This window comes from Oxyura jamaicensis, chromosome 1 (genome assembly GCF_011077185.1).
Source record: "Oxyura jamaicensis isolate SHBP4307 breed ruddy duck chromosome 1, BPBGC_Ojam_1.0, whole genome shotgun sequence".
In the NCBI taxonomy this organism is placed as follows: Eukaryota; Metazoa; Chordata; class Aves; order Anseriformes; family Anatidae; genus Oxyura; species Oxyura jamaicensis.
This window is the reverse complement of record NC_048893.1, coordinates 121,743,368-121,763,626: the sequence shown is the minus strand read 5'-3', so window position 1 is coordinate 121,763,626 and position 20,259 is coordinate 121,743,368. Positions and strand designations below refer to the sequence as shown.

The 20,259-nt window shown below is 43.3% G+C and overlaps 1 protein-coding gene across 2 annotated transcripts in view; it reads left to right on the top strand.

Moving 5' to 3' along the window:
* Positions 1–10,223, top strand: part of ZFX (zinc finger protein X-linked) — a 33,818-nt gene extending 23,595 nt beyond the window's left edge. For both annotated transcript variants that reach the window (XM_035326021.1, XM_035325298.1), the window contains 5 exons: positions 3,193–3,342; positions 3,539–3,682; positions 3,775–3,909; positions 6,464–6,604; positions 8,078–10,223. In XM_035326021.1, coding sequence (XP_035181912.1) covers positions 3,193–3,342; positions 3,539–3,682; positions 3,775–3,909; positions 6,464–6,604; positions 8,078–9,264 — 1,757 coding nt within the window. In that variant the 3' untranslated portion in view covers positions 9,265–10,223. The remainder of the gene's footprint in view (positions 1–3,192; positions 3,343–3,538; positions 3,683–3,774; positions 3,910–6,463; positions 6,605–8,077) is intronic.
* The last annotated feature ends 10,036 nt before the right edge of the window (positions 10,224–20,259 follow it).

The window sequence follows — 20,259 nt, the reverse complement described above, 5'->3', positions numbered from 1 at the left end:
GTTAGGAAACCTACTTGGCCATTAAAGAAATAACCGGTCAGTAAAAATAACTTCTTTAGTGTACTAGGAATTCTTTGCCATCAAGTGAGGTACAAGTGAAATGTTTGTATCGCAGATAACTGAGCAGCCTGTCTGGGGAATACAGTATGCCTTTAATCTATTTTAGCAAAAACAGGATACTGAGCAGTGTCCCTTCTCACTAAGAATGGGTAAATAGGATTGTTTCTTTTCTATGCAGACAAGTATATTGGAATAATGCTAGTCTGATTTTTTTTTTCTAGTACTTGAAAAGTAATGGCCTTTTATAAGCTAAACTAGTACTTTTAAGGTTGGTCAGGTTGTTTTTTTGTGTGTGTTTTGTAGTTTCCAAGAGGAAGAATTTATGAAAATACCAGTTGTGCATGGGTGAGATGGGTTTCGGTGGGATCCCTCCATGGGCTGTGAATTTGAATGAAAAATTTGAACATCACCAGAGTTTCAGTTTCAAACACTGATCAGTCAGTTATTTATGAATCATTTTCTCTGGTCGTGAGAATGAGGTATGTGGAGAATGCAGAAACATAGGGAAAGTGTTAAATAGAAATAAAGTTTCATAAATGCAGCCAGAGCATAAATGAATCAGTATAGGTAAATGCTCATATATCCATAGGACAAAATACTGTGGAGGTGGTGCTTTGTGTGATAGGTACCCCTTCTATTTTGCCTCATTTATCTCTTATCTCTGTTCTTCCTTTTTCTTTCCACCCCATTTTTCTTCCTGTTACCTATTTGCTACTATAATGTGCAAATACTGCTACCTTTTCAAGTCCTTCAAGGACTTCAGTTTTTTTCCCTTTTGTGTGAGGAAAGTTGGCCTACAAATCAACTTCATCATAGTTTAATGGTGCCGTTAAAGAGTACTTAAACTAGTTTTGAAAATCCTGTTGTTATGGAGGGAAGTCAGGGATAAACAAACTGGAAATTGTATAAGGATTTTTTTTAATCGTGTTGTTTAAAAGGTGCCTTTGAATCTTGGAGAACTTACTTCAAAGGCTGGAGCATATTTTTAAGATCCAGAATTCTTCTGTTGCGTGAATGTTATCAATGGACACTTCCATACATACTCTGTTCTTGTTGAAAGAAACCAGCCTGTTTCATATGGTGCGTGTAGGTTTGTTTTGTCTTTAATTGCTTCAGCCGTAATTTTCCTTCCTTGAGCCTGTTCCAGCATCAGTTGAACTTGGTGGCAGACTTCCCCTTTGGCTTCAGCAGTGTAAAATCAGTCTACGCTGATTTGAAAGCCTTCCAAGTACACGTGCGTGACACTGGGAACAGCCAAGTTGAAGGAGAACAACTACATACACCTAGTGCAGGAACCAGAGCAAGTTTTCTTTTTGTCAGGGTTCCAGTGACGTTTGGCGTTCCGTGCCTGCGCCAAAGAATTTGCAAAAGTCTGCTCAATAACTGAATACGTGTACTGTAGGGCTTTGTTAATGTGATTCAAAATAACATCTTAAGGGTTTTACTTTTGAAATACTTTGGGGTTCAGCTACAGGATGTTATGTTGTCCCTTGCCACAGAATCCTTCTTTAAATACTGTACTACTTCAGACATTCTGTACAGTGACCATTGATCGTGAACTTGGAATAACAACATTAAAGGTTTTTCTGCTGCTGCTTTTGTGAGGAGAGGGAGACTAATTTATTTTAGTGTTCATGAATTCATTTAATGTTGTTCGTATTTCTTCATGAATAATGAGAAATGATACTGAAGTACAGTTGCGTTTCAGCCACGAGACAGAGCACATGCTAGCTTATCTAATTTAAAGGCTAGTTTATTGACTTCCTGGCAGGAAAACAATTGTAATAATGTTCTGAGCTTGCATATTTTATTTTATTTTTAGGTAGATCCTCAAGTAAATAGAGGAGTTGCTGAGTTACTGAGTTACACAAGCCGTGATGTAGTTATAAGGGTAGTTTTGTGAGTGCCAGCACAGTGAGCATACTGCATTATTAATTTCGTATGTTCTAGGCATGGTGGTCAAAAATGCTGCAGCATTTATTGGACAGTTCTTACACTTCTCTTTAGTATAGATTTGACACGTTGTTGTTACGAATCAAAGTTAAACCTGGCTCTGATGGAGCCATACCAGCCTCCAAAAGTAGCTTAAAGAAAGAACAATCAAGTGGCAAATTTCACAAGTGTGTTGTCACATTATGGATTCTTAAATAATCTCAACACTGTGAGAAAATTCTGGAGCTTTTGGAGTTGGAAGATTCTGTAAAGGTTTTGAAATACTGGATTTGATTTTGCCAGTGCATATTTAGTATTTTTTCTTGAAAACCCAGGCTCGGTAAAGTAAGACTGTGTGTGTGCATGTGCCTATATAGAATATATTTTAAAAATCAGAAATGTGTTCCTTAGAAAACTGGCTGTTAGCCACGCTTATGTGGGAGGCCCAGGCAAGTTATGGCAATTCAAATTGAAGTTGGGTGTCAGAGCACTGCTGAGAGGAACAGAACAAAATCGGAGATGATGGTTAGGAGAATGTATATGGCTACACTATAAAATCCAGTGCAAGTCCCTGTTGGTAAGGGTCCTGGGAGCAATGAAGTGAGTAGGTTCACCAGTGCTGCAACGTCATAGCAGTGCTTTGGAACTGTGAGTGGATGAGAAGAGGTGGAGGTTTTTCATCTGGGTTTCCCCTCTAGTCAGTAGAAAAAAGCATTAATAACATCACCTTGCAAGGAACCAGGTTGGCCTGGCAGAAACAGTACCACTGGTGTTAGAGACATGGTTCAACAACAGATAGATAATGCTTTTGAAAAGAAGCAGATAACATTTTGTTAGAAGTGAAGGAGAAAGCACCTAAAACTAAGTAAAATTATGCCACAGAGTAAGTACTAACGTGCTGTTTCTTGCTACCACCGTCTTGCTGCAGATCACAGTTTCCCTATTAGTGTTGCCTGGTGTGGTGCTCGTGCTTCTAGTCACATCACTGCAGCACTCCTGCACTTCCCCCTTAACTGGAAGATACGGCTTGAGTTTTATGTGTTTGTTGTTGATGTCAGTGATATGAGAAAAGTATTTATGGGCAGGTTCTTTATCACAACGTAACTTCAAACTGCTTCCAACTTTGAGTAATAAAGTAATAAAGTCTTTCATGAGTCTGTCTGTATACGACTGGGTCATTGTAATAACTTGTTTTTGTAGTGGATGATGCCGGTAAGATAGAACACGAAGGTTCTGCAGAAATTACCATGGAGGCAGAGTCAGAAAGCGGCTCTTGTAAAGTGGATGGCATCTGTCCAGAAGTCATCAAGGTCTATATATTCAAAGCAGATCCTGGAGAAGATGATTTAGGTAAGACGTGCTCATTTTAGAATACTCCAACCTGATACTTGAAATCTTGCGTAAGTAGAGATAGTGGTTTCTCGCAAGTCATCTGTAAGGAGCTGTGGGTCTAAACATTCAAGATTTGCAACCTTTTGGTTTTTGCAATTTAGGACAGAATTTGAACAAAATGTATTAAATGTTTTGTTCTGGTTTTTCTAATTAGGGGGCACCGTAGACGTTGTCGAGAGTGAGCCAGAGAATGATCACGCAGTTGGCTTACTTGATCAAAATAGCAGTATTCGTATTCCAAGGGAGAAAATGGTTTACATGACTGTAAATGATTCTCAGCACGAAGACGAAGATCTAAGTAAGTAGGTGGCTTTCATTTGGGAGCCGGGATTTTCACTTTCAACAGTGCAGTGTTCTTATTAATTTTTTCTTGATTTCTTTTTTTCTTAGATGTTGCAGAAATAGCTGATGAAGTTTATATGGAAGTGATCGTAGGAGAGGAGGATGCAGCAGTGGCCCATGAACAGCAAATTGATGACAATGAAATCAAAACTTTCATGCCCATAGCATGGGCAGCAGCTTATGGTAGGTAACATTCAAAGAATTCTTCCTGGCGACACTATAGCAAAATGTCGGATTTGGGTTTTGGAGGGTAGAGGAGTATCTGTGCTTCTTGTGCTTGTGCTTGTTGTTTAAGAATGGTTTCTTGGCATAATGAGCCTTAAAATTAAAAAGAGAAGAGGGGAGAAGCTGTAAAGCAGGCTTCTTTTTATTGCTATTTTAATAGGCATTTTCCTTCATAGTGTCAAGATGTGGAAGGAGAAGTACCCAAGAATTCAGCTGAAAAATTGCATCTCAAGTACATTTGTCCTTCACAGTTTCAGGACACAGAAAGAGTTGGCTAGGGAATAGAGCTGAATATTTTTATTTGGAAAGAAAAAAGCAGATGGGAATATGTAAGATTCAGTGTAACAGTGAAAAGAAACACTGGCCTCTAGCTTGATTTAAGTGTTTTCTAGGAAGAGTGTATACGTATGAGGTCTCACTGATGGAAATAACTAATTAATGAAAAATAAGCTGGAGGGATAGATCTCAAAATTATAGAAGAACCTTGAGAATATTTCTAGCATGCAGAACCATTTTTCGTGAGCATTAGTATCTGGGCACCGACTGTGCCCAAACTGATTTCCAAAACTTACATAAGCTGGTAGAGCAAAATCTCGTCTTAGAAATGTTTCTGTATTGCCCCCATCCTCCTTCTAAGCATACTTTGAGTAAGTAAAGCAGAAGAAATAGTGGAGTGGGGGACAAAACCCAGGTTATGTGTCTGTATGATGTGAATTTTGGTAATGGTGCCAGTGGCCAAATGACAGGGAAGTGCTGAGAATGCATCATGGGTCTCAAATCATAGACGTAAGTCAAGGGAGGGCAAGGTCTCAAGGAGTAGTGTGTGTTGAAAGTCACTTAGGGCATGGATATTAACACCCAGAACCTTGCCTTTGGCCATGTACTGGTGAGCATAGTCTCAGTGTAAAGGACAGAAGCCAGGTTGAGTAAGAACACAACATGAAATTAAGAGAAGAGTTGTAGACAGAACGTTCGGTGACTGTGGAGAAGGAGGATAAAATGGAGCAGGCTACTAAGAACAAAGAGGTGGAATTGCAAGTGGAATTTAAGAATGTGGGAAACAGTAGAGTGCTCGTATTATCAGAAGTAAGCAACCTAGCATGCAGCATGAGAGATGGTAGGGAAGCGAAGAACTAATGAAGCAGTGAAGGCATGATAATGGCAGAAGTTTGGCAGAGGTTTGTTATTTGCACTTCTCAGAACTCTCCTCCACTTCAAGAGGTATTAAAGGCTGATAACAAATGGGATCTTAAATGTTGAATGTGTTTTGTTGCTGTATTGTAGCAAAGCCCCATTCCACTGTGTTTTATATTCCAGCAAGTTCTGCAATTTCATTCCAGTATTAGAAAATATTTCAGGCCTGTTCTGTGTTACATTTAGAAGGACTCTCTTCATGCATCTGTTGCAAATTGTAACTTGTCTGTGTAAGATGTGAAATTTCTTTTTGTTCTCAACATTTATGTCACTCACCATGTTTACTGTTCAACACTTGAGCTAGCACATAGATCAGAATCTCCAGGCTCTGCACATGTCTGTTCCTGGCTCTGACTCTTCTTATGTTCAAGCATGAATATTCATTCACAGCACTCTACAAAGGGAACAGCTATTGAGCTTCTTGCACTGTCTTCCACTTGAGTCTTCTGTCTCGTTTGTGTGCTCTTCTTTGACTAGGAGCTGTTGTCTTCTATTGATTCAAGTAAATACTTGTCCACAACATTTGTTGTTAAAATTCACTTAGGCTCTTAAACCACTAATGTTAAACTAATTGCCAGTAAGTACCTTCCTAAGTATATACATATATTTACTTGGAATTGTCATGTTTGTTGTATGTCCTGTGATACCATTTGTGTATTAAACACAGAGCTCTGTGAGGCAAAGATTGTTTCCTGATGTGTGTTAGACAATATCAAGCATGTTCTGTGTTACCAGTGGAAATCATTCGTGTTAAAATTCTAGGTGGCAAATAGTGTGTAGTGTATAGTATTTGTGTGCAAGTTTATGGGCTGTTCAGAAGAATTCATTGATCACGGTTCCTGTTTTGATATTTGGTGTGTGAGGAGCTTTGGTAAGGGGAATTCAGATGCCCAGAAGCAACTGAGAGCACACATGAATGTATTTCAGGACTGAGAAGACCATCAGGCGCTAGAAATATTGTGACATTCTTGTTTATTGATGCTAAACACTTTGGGCACAATTATCAATCAAAGGAATGGAAAAAGTGCTGCACTTAAACTCTTTGTGAAATAGAAAACCATTTACTCCTATAAATTGTGTACTCCTGTAAATTACTTTTACAAAGCCATGGCTTCCAGGTTCGTAATACCAATTATTTGGAATTATAACAAAATCATAAGTTCCATACAGAACAGTTTTTCAACTCCTCCTGTATGTCATGGTTTGATTAAATGTCAAGGCAATCGTTTATCAGTTTTCTAATTAGCATTGTAGAGTTTCTTGCTCAAATAATCTCCATTGTAATGACAGTGGGTAACTTTTTAACTTACCTTCTTAGGTAATAATAGTGATGGCATTGAAAGTCGGAATGGCACTGCAAGTGCTCTTTTGCACATAGATGAGTCAGCTGGACTTGGGAGACTGGCTAAACAAAAACCAAAGAAGAAAAGGAGGCCTGAGTCTAGGCAGTATCAAACAGGTGAGTAGTAGCTGTCTGCGTCCTCATTCACGTAGGTACTTAACCCGTAAACAAATGTGTTTGGTGAGAGGGTGTGCAGTTTATTTAAAAAAAATGTTTTGCAGATTACTTTGTTGGCAACACTTCTACATCATAGATGTGTGTAAAATTAAAAAAATAAATAAATATAGTTGGTGTGGATTGTGGGTTTAGGGTTGTTTTTGCCGTTTGCTTCTTAGGGAAATTATGTCAAGGGAGAAGAAAAACCCCAGTATCATAGCAAAAGGTTAAAAACCGATAAACTTGACTTACTACACTAATTTTAATGTTTGTTTAATGTAACTTTTTTAAAGGTAAGGTTAGGCAGATAAACAGCACTTTGTAATAGTACTTAACAAAAACTTTTTGTCTTTATTGAATTACACAGAACGATATATTTCATTATACCAGCTCAACTAGTGACTGGAAAATCTGAATGTTATATGTTAGCCAATGTAAATTCTATGCCCTTTCGTGTTTTAGTTGTGTAATAAATTGTCCTGACGTTCAGTCCAGTGTTCTTGCTTGCATCCATAAGAACAGATATGCTGTTTTGGCATTATTTGGTTTCTGCTGTTACTGTGTTATGGTCTGAAGGATTTATTTAGTCTGATAAATTTGAAAAAGCACATGATTTTTTTTTAATAGCCCTGTTTTAAATTATACTAAAAGTTTCTTTCCAAATCATGACTTAACCATAGCAGTTCTGTTTTGTCTAGCTCTGAACTAGTAAACCTGGCAAATTTTAATTTTAAAGTTTGCTTTTTCTATTTCCAGCTACCTACTCAGTTCTCCTAAAACATTTTTGGATAAGAGAGCTTTTTAGCATGCCTAGACAAATTCAGGATAAACAAAACAGGCTGATGGATCAGTGCAAACAAGTTCCAAGGCTTTGAGGTGTCTGTGTGTGAAATGTGTTCTCATTGATGCCTGCTTGATACCTCTTCAGATTGTAACTGTGACAGATGGCACAAGAAGGAGGTGTTAGTTTGGGGACATGTGAATTGTAGTCAGTGATAGGTGATTAAACTGCCAGATCAAACTTGATCTGCAGATTCATGGAAAGGCAAAGATGATGATGTGGTACGCTTACTATATAATACTCAACAAGCATTCTTTGTGCTAGCATAGGTTTCTGCATGAATTTAATGTGTGAACTCAGAATTCTTTGAAGTAGAATTATGTGAGGTGAAGAACCGTCGGGCAATGCTTTGGTTGTCCCCATCTAAAGTCAGTATTTTCTTTCTCCTGATGATAATAATAGTAAATGAAAATACTAATTCTCTTCTTTTTCTTCTACCTAGCCCAGTGACAAGCTTGGTTATTACATAGTATAGTGTGCATGTCTGACTTGATCTCATGTAGCAATTCAGCTTAGTGTTAAGGTTGAAATACAAAATTCACTGAAGTATAATATTGATGAAAGTTTTTTTTGTTTGTTTGTTTGTTTTCCAGCAATAATCATTGGCCCCGATGGTCATCCATTGACAGTCTACCCCTGCATGATTTGTGGAAAGAAATTCAAGTCTAGAGGTTTCTTGAAAAGGCACATGAAAAACCACCCGGAGCACCTTCTTACTAAGAAAAAATACAGATGCACAGACTGTGATTACACTACGAATAAGAAAATAAGTTTACATAACCACTTGGAGAGTCATAAGCTGACCAACAAAACAGAAAAGCTTATTGAGCGCGATGAGTGTGGGAAAAGCTTCTCTCACGCAGGAGCTTTATTTACACACAAGATGGTGCACAGGGACAAAGGAGTTAATAAAATGCACAAGTGCAAATTCTGCGACTATGAGACAGCAGAACAAGGATTACTGAATCATCACCTTTTAGCTGTCCACAGCAAGAACTTTCCTCACATTTGCGTAGAGTGTGGCAAGGGATTTCGTCATCCGTCGGAGCTCAAGAAGCACATGCGAATCCACACTGGTGAAAAACCGTACCAGTGCCAATATTGTGAATACCGATCTGCCGACTCTTCTAACTTGAAAACTCACGTAAAGACTAAACACAGTAAGGAAACGTCGTCCAAGTGCGATATTTGTTTCCAGACTTTTACAGATACCAAAGAGCTACAGCAGCATACGCTTATGCATCAAGAAAGTAAAACACATCAGTGTTTGCATTGTGACCATAAGAGCTCAAACTCGAGTGATCTGAAACGACACATAATTTCAGTCCACACAAAAGACTATCCTCATAAGTGCGATATGTGTGATAAAGGCTTTCATAGGCCTTCGGAACTGAAAAAACACGTGGCGGCTCACAAGGGTAAAAAATTGCACCAATGCAGACATTGTGACTTTAAGATTGCAGATCCGTTTATTCTGAGTCGCCACATACTCTCAGTTCACACAAAGGATCTTCCATTCAGGTGCAAGAGATGTAGAAAGGGCTTTAGGCAACAAAATGAGCTGAAAAAACACATGAAAACACACAGTGGCAGGAAAGTTTATCAATGTGAGTACTGTGAGTATAGCACTACAGACGCCTCAGGCTTCAAACGGCATGTTATTTCCATTCATACAAAAGACTACCCTCACCGTTGTGAGTATTGCAAGAAAGGTTTCCGAAGGCCTTCAGAGAAGAACCAGCACATTATGCGGCATCATAAAGATGTTGGGCTGCCTTAAAGTCTCTTTCACAGACTTACGGCTGGAATTGTAAAGGAATTTTGCCTTTCAGGCAGTTAGCTTATTTTAAAGCCAATCACCTGCGATCACCCACCCACCCACACACAAAAACAAACAAACAAAAAACAACAAAAAAAAACATACTGTGCATTTGATTTGTTGCTGTATAAAAATAGGATTATTGCTTCTAGTTGACTTTTATACCTTTTGTTCAATAGCGTGTTCTGAATTCTATTCAGTTTGTTTAATAAATGAAGAAAAGATGGCAACAATAAAGTTGCATTTAATAAAGTAAACCCCGTCTCTTAATGAATTTTTCAACCGTAATAGTTTATTTAAGTATATTTATCTTACTGACCTCGTTGATACTCACAGTGTCCATGTTAATGCAGTTTTGTCGTGAATTTTAAAAATATTAAATTTCTCTTGCTAAAATTGTCAGAGGTGTGTATAAAATGGGGAATTGTGATGCTGAAGATAAAGTCACTAGGGCCCACCTAATTGTCTTGTTTTGATTATACAGACTGTGGCAAGTTAACTATTTTGCGTTTAAGGAGTTACACGTCTAACTTTATTGCGGAAAACTATTCCGCGTTTTAATTCAGGTTTCAAAGATAAAATTAAAAAAAAAATGGTTTGGGGCATTTTTTATCTTTGACAAATTTAAAAGTATGCTCAAATATGTTTATTGTTCTGTGCTTCTTTGTCTTTGAAAGGTTTTGTGTGTTACAAATGAGTTGGTTTTTCCTTTCAATTTACTTGATGTTGGAAACATAAAATACTGTCGTTCCATTTGCAGAGTTAATAGATCACAACTGTCTGTACGTGCCGGTAAACGTACCTCAGATGTAATGGTTTTATGTATATTAGTATTTCTTCGAAAGAACAGTTTGTGGTTCAAGTCACATTTTTATTCTGAGTTGATTTAGAATAAAATTTGAGACCAAGAGGTGCCTCGATTTTGGAAACCAGATATTTACGCTGAGAGCTTCGGAGGGGGTGGAATGGAGCAGTTGCGTTCATGAGGAGTAGAGATGTCTTAATGTAGATACCCCTAACGATAGTAGCATACCCTTATGATAGTAACAGAACTGTTTCTAAATTGAATGTTTTTCCTGAGCCATTAGCAGCTGTGTTAAGCTGCTGTTTATTAATTAGTACAGTATCCAGAATTAACCCAGTTCTTTTAATCTGTTTATAAACAGCTGGGAGAACATTACAATTATTACATGCAATTTTGCCACCTGAAGACTATTATAAAGTAGTGCTGTATCATTTGCTAATTGCAGAATAAATGTACAAAGCATGAAGTCATGTACGTTAACAACAACTGTTGGGCAAAGAACCTCATACAATTACATGCCAGCTCGTAGGACCTGGCCCCGCTCCCCTGTCTCAAGTTCCCCCTGAAGCCACTAGTTGGCTGCGGGTTGCAGCTTTCGGACCCACCCGCCCGACGGTCAGATGAGGATAGGTTTGTAACCAGCAGTTCCCTAATGGAAAAGGCTCAGAGCCTGTCCCAGTGCTTTCTCTCCTGTCTAGGCAGGTGACCGTCCGTCCTGTCCTGTCCAACAGGAATTGCAGTAATGACTGCAGGTTTGGGGCCATAAAGGGACAAAGGTTTCCTCTCAGATGTGCATCCTCCAAACATTCTGGTTTTGGTTTTGTTACTGAGCCCTGCACCGGTTTGCTCAGCCCTTCTGTTCCGCTGTGAGCTTAAATACTTGTCTTTAGTTTGCTTTCACCAGTTCAGGAGAGCCCCATGCCATGCCACTACCCTGCTCTGCCGTACAGTGATTTTTCTCCCAAAGCCTGCTTGCCCATGCCTCCAGGCTCGTCCGGCGTGCGCTCGCACAGCCCTGCTAGTGACCCTCTAGTGCGTACCGCGGAGATGCGCTGCTCCGTGCCTTCACTGAAACCCACGGTGGAGCCAGTGGATTTTCTACACGGCCGTAGCTGCCTGGCCGCTGCCTACCGCTTGCCAAAGCAGATGCGTTCAAACGTGGTAGAGGTTTTCCACACGCGTCTCACCAAGTACCCTTGTTCGACTTCTTTTCCCCCTTACGTTTCGAGCATTTTCTAACTGGAAACCTGAAAAGAGTACAAAATCTGCATTAATTCCCATAGTGTTGCTGAGGACTTTAGCCATTTTTAACTTTATTTTTTTAAATAAGCTGAAAGGCAAAGAACACAATTTTACACATTTTCTTTCTCTTATGTAGCCTGGAATCATACCCACGCTTTTTCTTTTTTTTTAAAGCACAATGTTGAATTTTTTTTTTTTTTTTTTTTTTTTTTTTTTTAATAACTAAGGGTTTGGTCAAGTGGATTTTGTAAAATGTATTTGTCTGTATAAAGAGAAAATGAAAATATAGTTATTGTTAATGTACTGACATTAGTTACAGGTTAGTTTTAATTCTTAAATTTGCTTAGCAAATGCTATGAAATGGATGTTTCAGTTTAATGTTTAAAAAAGGTACAGATTTTTACAAGGACATAATATAAATTATTGTTCTGTAGAAAATACCCTGTTAAATATTGTATACGTCCTTCCCTCTGTACACTTTGTAAAAAAGACAAAAGAAAAAAACAAGATACATAGAATCATATAGGGATGTGTGACATTATTGTAATTGTGTACTTGATAATAACGTGAAAAAATAAAATTCAAAGTATTTTCCTGTTAACGTTCAGTCTATTTGATGCCAGTACTGACATTAAGCATTGTTCTGAGGGATGCGTTTGCCCTGAAATCCACTGCACTTTAGCTTATTTTTCGACTCCCCCACTTTTTCAGCTCATTTTGTGTAGTACCGGGGTACAAGCCGTCACACCCTCGTTTGGTGAAACGCGCCCTTACGAGCAAGCCTATGGAAGCGAAAGGCATAGGTGACAGGTCTTCGAAATCCATCTTTGTGCTTGTTCTTATACTGAAGGTTTAATGTCTGATAAACTTCTTGTAATGCCTTAATCTTTTTCAGCAAGGTGGCTACCTACTAAGTGCTACTACACTGTCCAAAATCCACAAACGTTGGGCCAGAGGAGGTGTACCGCTGTCACTTAATAAACTTCCCCAGCATCTCTTCCTTCTGCCTCCCTCACGCCTGGGGCTGGGACAGGGCTTGGCTGGAGCCTGGTGGCTCTGTCTGGAGCCATCTCCCTCCATCCTCCACGTCTCCTCACGGCTGTGCCTGGCTCCTCGACCCGCTGCTCCTTGCAGGGCTGGCACTGACCGGCGCTGGGGATGGAGAGGGCTCGTGGCTGCCGAAATGGGTTTTCCCATTGCACCCTTAAGCCTGGTTAAACTAACCTGTGCACGTGGGAGAACACAAATTTTGTGTTCTCCGTTGGCCTGGTGTTCCTCAGCGGCTTGTCGTGGAGCTGCGTGTTGAGTACCAGAGATATTCAGGGCACAGGAGGATAAATGCGTCTGTTTCTGGCCGCTGTGAGGAAGAGGCAGGAGCAGTCACCACCTCCTCTTGCTCCCGCAGACTACCAAACCCTACCCTCCTCTCCGGTTTACCTAGCTGTGCAAGCCTCGCTGCTCTGCTGCCCGACTGCTGAAGACTTCCCAGCTCGATTAGGTGCCCGCTGCTCGTGTGGGGACATCTCCCTCGGGAGGCAAAAGCACCCAGTGGGTGCCAGGGGACAGAAGAGCCTGGATGGCGATGTAAGAGTTCTTTGAAAGCCTTATTTGCGAGCCAAAAGGCTGCCTCACTCTCATTAGGAAAATAAGCCAGCTAACAGGTCACCGTGGTTCACTGGTTTACTAAAGGTAGTAATTAAAATTAAATTATATATAATTACCAAGAAACAATATGTTAACAATTAGGACAGGGAGAGGACTGATCAAGGTGTGGCTGACTGGACGCCAATAAGCAGTAAGTCAACAGAGAGGTTCGCAGCAAGGAATCAGCCAGCAGTATACACTAAATGTACAATATACACGCACCAATAGACACGCTAACAGCTTTGCACTAGGTGGAAGAGCATAGAGGTAGGGTGGTTTTTTTTTTTTTTTTTTTGGTTTCTTTTAAATGCTGATGCAGAAAAAGGAAAAGTTTCAGTATTTTTTTCTTTTCTAAAAATAGGAGAAGTGTTTTGTAACAAATGAAGCACGGGGTGTTTTCTCCGGACCTGTGGCAATCAAGAGTGCTATTCATTTCTGTAGGCAACAAGCATTCTGTAATCACAGAATCATGTAATCATAGAATAGCCCGGGTTGGAAGGGACCCGCAAGGACCATCGAGCCCAGCTCTGACAGCAAGCACTGATCCCTTGTGCACAAACTAGTTCAGGGGCCATGTAGCATGTAGGGGTCTGTAATATTTACTGGAGTTCCAGAGAAGCTCCACAAGTCTGGAAAAATACTATGATGGTATGAAAGGCAACTCTGTCCATGCCCTCTGCAGGGCAGCGGTGTGAGCAGAAGCCCCTTCTCTGCCCCATGCAGCTCAGAAGCGAGGCCTGGCCCCATGCTGAGTGCTGGAAGCCCTCAGGCATGGCCTGGAGGTTAGGAACCTCTCCTGAAAAGCTTTGAAGACAGAAATTAAGCTTCGGCTGTGGTTCAGCTGTTGGCTGACTTCAGGAGCTTCAGGACAGGCAACTTCTCCAACCAGCCTCCCAGGGTGGTGTTTTCCTCTGCTTGCCCCTTGCTCGGGGGCTGGCCTGTCTGGCTCACCACCCCGAGGTGACAAATGCCCCCATGCTGGTGGCTGACTGGGCATCCTGGAATCTAGTTTGAGAAGCCAAGCGCTTGAAATTAGGTTTTTGATTGAATAATGTAACATCAGTAATTAAGAAACACTATAAGCAGATTGAAAATGGACCAAAGACCAAAAGAGTTCACCAAAGAGCACTGGCACTGATGAGGGCATTGCCTGCAGGGATCACAGGCTTCTTCATGTATTAGGAAACATAAAGCCACACAAAGTGCTCATTTTCAGATTTTTCAACCAAAGTCTACCACGCTGGTTGGAAACTCAGAGAGCAACCTACATGTATGGTGGCATGGGTCCAAAAGCCCTATGTTGTTCTGTTTAGACTCCTTGCTCTCCAGTTCAGTTGCTCCTATCTGGGCATAAAGCCACTTGAGATCACAGAATGGGTTGGGTTGGGAGTGACCTTAAAGGTCCCATAGGCAGGGACACCACCCACTAGATCAGGTTGTGCAGGGCCTCGTCCAACCTGGTCTTGAACACTTCCAGGGATGCGGCATCTACAGCTTCTCTGGGCAAGCTGGGCCAGTGCTTCAGCACCCTCTGAGTGAAGAATTGCCTTCTAACATCTAATCTGAATCTCCCCTCTTTTAGTTTAAAACTATTCCCTCCTATCCTATCATTATCTGCCCATGTAAATGTCTCTCTCCATCTTTTTCACAAGCCCCCTTAAAGTATTGAAAAGCTGCAATGAGGTCTCCCTGGAGCCTTCTCTTCTGTAGGCTGAATGTCCCCAGATCTCTCAGACTTTCTTCACAGCAGAGGTGCTCCACAGCCCCTTGATCATCTTTGTGGCCATCCTCTGGATCCGCTCTTACAGCCCCACATCTTTCTTGTGCTGGGGGCCCCAGACCTGGATGCAGCACTCCAGGTGGGGCCTCACCAGGGCAGAGCAGAGGGGGACAATCACCTCCCTCCACCTGCTGGCCGCTCCTCTGTTGATGCAGCCCAGGACGCAGTTGGTCTTCTGGGCTGCAAGCACACGTCACTGGCTCGCTGCAGGGCTGCTGTCACTGAGTTCTTCCCCCGGTCTGTGCTCATGTCTGGGATTGCCCCAACCCAGCAGCAGGCCCTTGCACTTGGCCTTGTTGAACCTCATGAGGTTCACATGTGCCCACTTCTCCAGCCTGTCCAGGTCCCTTTGGAAGGCATCCCTTCCTTCTGGTGTGTCAGCCGCACCACTCAGCTTGGGGCCATCTGCACACTTGCTGAGGGTGCACTCAATCCCATCATCTATGTCACTTATAAAGCTATTAAACAGCACTGGTCCCAAGACAGACCCCTGAGGGACACCACTTGTCACCAGACTCTACCTGGACATAGCAACTCTGGTGGGTGATCATGGTGGATGTGCAGGGACTGCTGGGTGCTGTGCAGGATCCAGAGGAGACCAGCACCCAGGCAGCATCGTGGCCAGGAGCTTGACCACTTCCCACCTCACATGCAGCTTGTGGCTGTGTATCACATGCTCCAGTGATGTTTCCTACTCACATTTGATGGGCAAGATGAGTCCTTTGAAAAAAATATGGATGAAGTGGCACTTGGATGGCATGCAAAAGTCCAGATAAGAGACTTCATTTTTCTCTTGCACTGGCATGAATTAAGAACTTTGTTAAAGCTGATACTGTCAAGGTAGCTTTAAGAAAAGTGGGACAAGTTATGTCTGACATAGCCCAGGAAAGCAAGGAATGTGAGGATTATATCCATCAGAAATGATGAATCATTCCCAACAAGTACTCACAGGTATGGGAGCTGGGGTGTTACAGCAGGTCAAATGATTGGCAGAAGCAGAGAGAGTAAAGAAGAAAGAAATATTTGAACCTGAGGAAATTTATGTATATGTTATATTTTTACTATACTTTAAAATATAATTATGGTATTATGAATACCATTTTGCATATCTATCATGGACATGCTAACAGAGTACTTCTTAGCTGTTAGCCGGCCTCTGTCAAGGAACAGTCTGAATTCTTTGTGGCCACTTGGAGCTGGTACTTGACCAGACCCACTGAGCCCCCTTTCAGCAGCACCCAGAGCTGGCACCTCACTGGGCACTTCAACAGTATCACAATAAAGCCGACACGTACATGGGAAATGCATACATCTACATGGCCATTCAACAGACCTTTGCATCATCCATCGTATACCTTGTAAACAGGCAGCAGCAATCTGGCGCAGTCTTTCCCAGAAAGGCGGACCCACACCTGCCCCATTACGTGGGCGTGAAAGGCCTGCGGTGGTGCGGCCAGCAAGCAGCCTCCCCGCTTGGCCGCCTTCCCGCTCATGGCATTGGCAGTGCCAGGTGGTGGCCCTCCTGATGGCCACTCGTGGGGAAAGAGCTAGCCTGATCCCCTTCCTGTGGCCTGGAAGGACAGCTACAGGGCTGGCACAAAGACTGGAAGAATTAGAAAGCTGAAGGGCAACCCCTTGATTCACTGTACGTCCCTATTGCCATTGAGAGCTTCTGAAATAACCTTCAGGCAAATTAATGCAAAGCAAGGATCTGCTTGGGCACCCACAGGGGTAAGGGAGATTTTCTTCCTGCTGCAGGCAAACAAGGGGACAGTGGCTTGGGAGGGGATATCAGCAATTAGGCACCAGCTGCACTGCATTTCCCGGCACAGAAGGTGCATTCCCAGCACAGAGAAACCTCCCTCAGCTCTCCAGAGGGGGGAAGGACTTGACTCTCTGCCTCCGTATAAATACACACATGAGGCAGAAGCTAAGAGGTGTCCCTTAGAACATGCTCCCATGAAACACATCAATGTTTGAGGTAAATAATAATAAAATAGCAAGTCGTGTCTTTTCAGTGTGTCACAGAGCTTACTTGAAAGAAAACTAAATCAACTTGATCTTGACTCTGAAACATGGAAACAATTTTGGCTTAGACAGGTGCTTCTTAGATTTGAGATTCAAGTGCCTAAAAATAGCATTTTTTTTCCTTTTTCTTTTCTTTCTTTCTTTTTTTTTTTTTTTTTTTTTTTTTTTTGAAGAACCTACTACGAGCAGTAATATATATGGCAGGTACCATGTAACTAGTCCTAAAGTCCTACCTACCTTAACCAGCAGGCTGGATTGCTACAAGTGGACCTGCAAAGGAAAAAGGTCAGTGCTGAGGGTGCAGTGTCCACCCTGTACTCAGTTTAACAGGTTTTGTATGTTTCAGTCTGGATGCCCATCAGGGTCACCCCTAGTCTGTACCTTCCAGGTTCGCTTTTCCCTGGCAGGTCTCAGCTCTGGTGCTACAAAAGCAGCCGCAGGAGCTGGATGAGGTACTGGAGGTGTGGGGGACTCGCTGCAAAAGCCCTTGCCCAGCCTGCAGAGCTGGGGACATCTCTCCTTCACCTGAAACCTCACAAAGAGGGGAATCCAGAGCCACATGCTGTGTGCTGTGCCAGCAATCCCTAGGCAAGCACATTGGGCTTTTCTTCCCCATTGCAGGCTTAAGTAAATTCTTGTATCCAAATCCTCATCAGAGCTGACCATGCTTAGCTTGTTAGCACTAAGAGGCTTGTGAGCCCTTAATTGGTGATCCCTTAGGTGGGACCAGCAGTGGTAAATGCTTAGTGACTGTCTGGGAGAGGATGCTCCTTGTAGGAAGAGAGCTGATGTCCTGCAGCCTTGTCCCTGCAGCCTTGTCTGGTGTGACTGCTTGCAGCCTGGCCCCGAGTGGGCTGGCTCTGGGAAGCACGGCCTTTGGAAGAGCTGAACGTGTGGCAGAGCTGTGGCCTCGTGGTAAGGAGTAAGAGGCTGTGCCACTGTGGTGGGCCCTGCCCAGAGGGGACGCCCCTGCTGCAGGAACCCTGCTGGCTTTGGAAAGCAGCTCTGATGGGAGGCTGAAAAGCTTTGTGTTTTTTTTTTGGGGGGGGTCTTGCAGCTTCCTTGAGCCTCAGGAGTTTTGTTGTCTGTTAGCGCTGCTAACAGCAAGGGACAGACAGAAATCAGTAGGGGCTGTTTTCTTTTGATTTTTCAGTTTGCCTGGCAAAAGTCAAGCTAAACCTGGTGACTGACCAAACGATGACTCAACTGAGCTTTCTGAGGAGTGCACAGCTCTTCTTCCCTTGCCACCAGTGTGTGAAGTTCCTGCCTGCAAGGACAAGGTCTGAACATCAAACCAACCAACCAAGCCCCCTCTCCTCACCCCAGTCCTTTGAAAGCTGTGGGGGGAGATGTTGGGGAGCGACCCCAGAGAAGCAAATGGTCCAGCACTCCCAGCAGCTGGTGGTGCTCCGGACCCACCAAGCTCCTGCTGTGGGAAGCACCTCCTCACCCAGCCCTGCCTGAGGCACTCTGCCCCCAGATCACACCCAGGGGCTGCTCTCAGGAGGAAAAAAAAAAAAAAAAAAACAAAAAAAAAAAAAACAAAAAAAAAAAACTGAAAGCGAGGAATCGCCTGAAGAAATCATCGCCCGCCTCGTCCAGGCTGGGCTCGGGCCCTGTCCCCCCAGCGGCGGCAGGGCTGCGGGATCCAGGGACACGGGCACCGCTTCAGCGGCGCTGGGGGGCCCCCTGCCCGCAGAGCTCGCAGGAGCAGCTCCAGCTCCAGCTGCTCCCGGAGCTCCGGCAGCCCCCCCGTGCTCCCCGGCAGCACAAGCCCTGCCATCACCGCCCAGGGGCACGGCGAGCACCCGCAGGGCCGGCGGTGGTCTCGCTGGGGCGGGGGGCTGCAGCTCGGGGGTCTCCCGGCTGGGCTGTGTCCCCCCCGCTCTGCCTCCAGGCCGGTGCCTGCCCACCCCCGGGCACTTCTGGCTCCGGAGCAGGACCCTGTCCCCCGGCGACCCCTCCGGCCCCCAGCCGGCCCGGGGAGGCCTCATCGCTAGGTGGCAATGCCGGGCAGGGCCGGGGACGGCAGGCGGCGTCCCGGGGCCTCGGGTCCCTCACACGGTGCCCCCGGCTGGTAGGGAGGGAGGGGAGGTGGCAGCTTGGTCTCAAGTTGCACCAGGGGAGGTTCAGGTAGGAAATGAGGAGACATTTCTTCTCAGAAAGAGCGGTCAGGCATTGGGACGGGTTGCCCAGGGAGGTGGTGGAGTCACCGTCCCTGGGGTGTTGAAGGGAAGGCTGGACGTGGTGCTTGGGGACATGGTTCAGTGGGTGACAGTGGTTGTAAGGGGGTGATTGGAGCAGGTGATCTTGGAGGTCTTTTCCAACCCAGACGATTCTATGATCCTATGATCACCTATTCACTATCAAGGGATGTTGGTTAATGCAAAGCACGGGTGAGATTATACATTGTCTCCATCGTACAGACAAATGCGTTCATTGCAGCTAATGTTGTTACAGCAGGTACTAAAGGAATTAATGATTCACCACTTAATTTCCTCTTCTCCTACTCTTTTCAGCTTTCTTTTGCTTTAATAAACTGGTCTGGAGCCAACTGCAACATCAGGTCGGTAATGACTTCAAGCACCATTTATGCTGCTATCGTGGCAATTTAAATTGTCACTTTCTATTAAAAGGTCTAACTCCAAATGGTTTTAGCTGAAAGCATCGGCACTGACAGTGCAATTAAATAAAGAAACTCTTTTCTTGGGATGTCAGTGCAAACACATTTTAAATAAGGGTTCAGAAACACCTTGCTAATTTTAACTACAGTATAGCTTTCTAGTGAAGAATAATACCTGATTCAGGGATTTTTCTTCCATGCCATGTGACAGTTTTCATTGTCGTATTAAGAGACTTAAAGGAATGACCTGCCAAAGGAGTCCATCCATCTCTGAAAATCTCTTATCTCCATCGTAAAAATGGGCAGTGTTGCATAAGCAGAAGACATCATTTCTCAGCATATACCCATGAAAAGACATTCATCCTGTTCCTGAAGGACTCTGATTTGCCTGCCTCAAGACAGCTTGTAAGAACTGTTCACGTTATTGGGTGTTCACACAGATCTTTGTCTATATTTATACAGGCTACCTTTCAGCCTATGTATGGTTCACTTCATGTGTCTCACATTCTGTTTATCTACGTATTTTAAATTCTTTGTAAAGTATTTTTGCAGGAGAAGAGACTCCATCCATGTTGTAGATCACACATGAAAATTACATCCAGTTCCTAAACTACTTAAAAAACAACAACAACAAAAAAAAAACACAAACAACAACAACAAAAACAAACAATCAAACAAAAACACTCCTTGTAAGCTCTGTGCAGCAGCTGTAGTTAGTGCCTGTGCCAGGCTGGCCAGGCATCTTCTCCTTCCCTACCTGTCCAGTCTCAAAATCATCTTCCTGTACCTCTGACCCTTTTCTCCTGTGCTGTGCGCAGGCTGGCACTCCTTCAG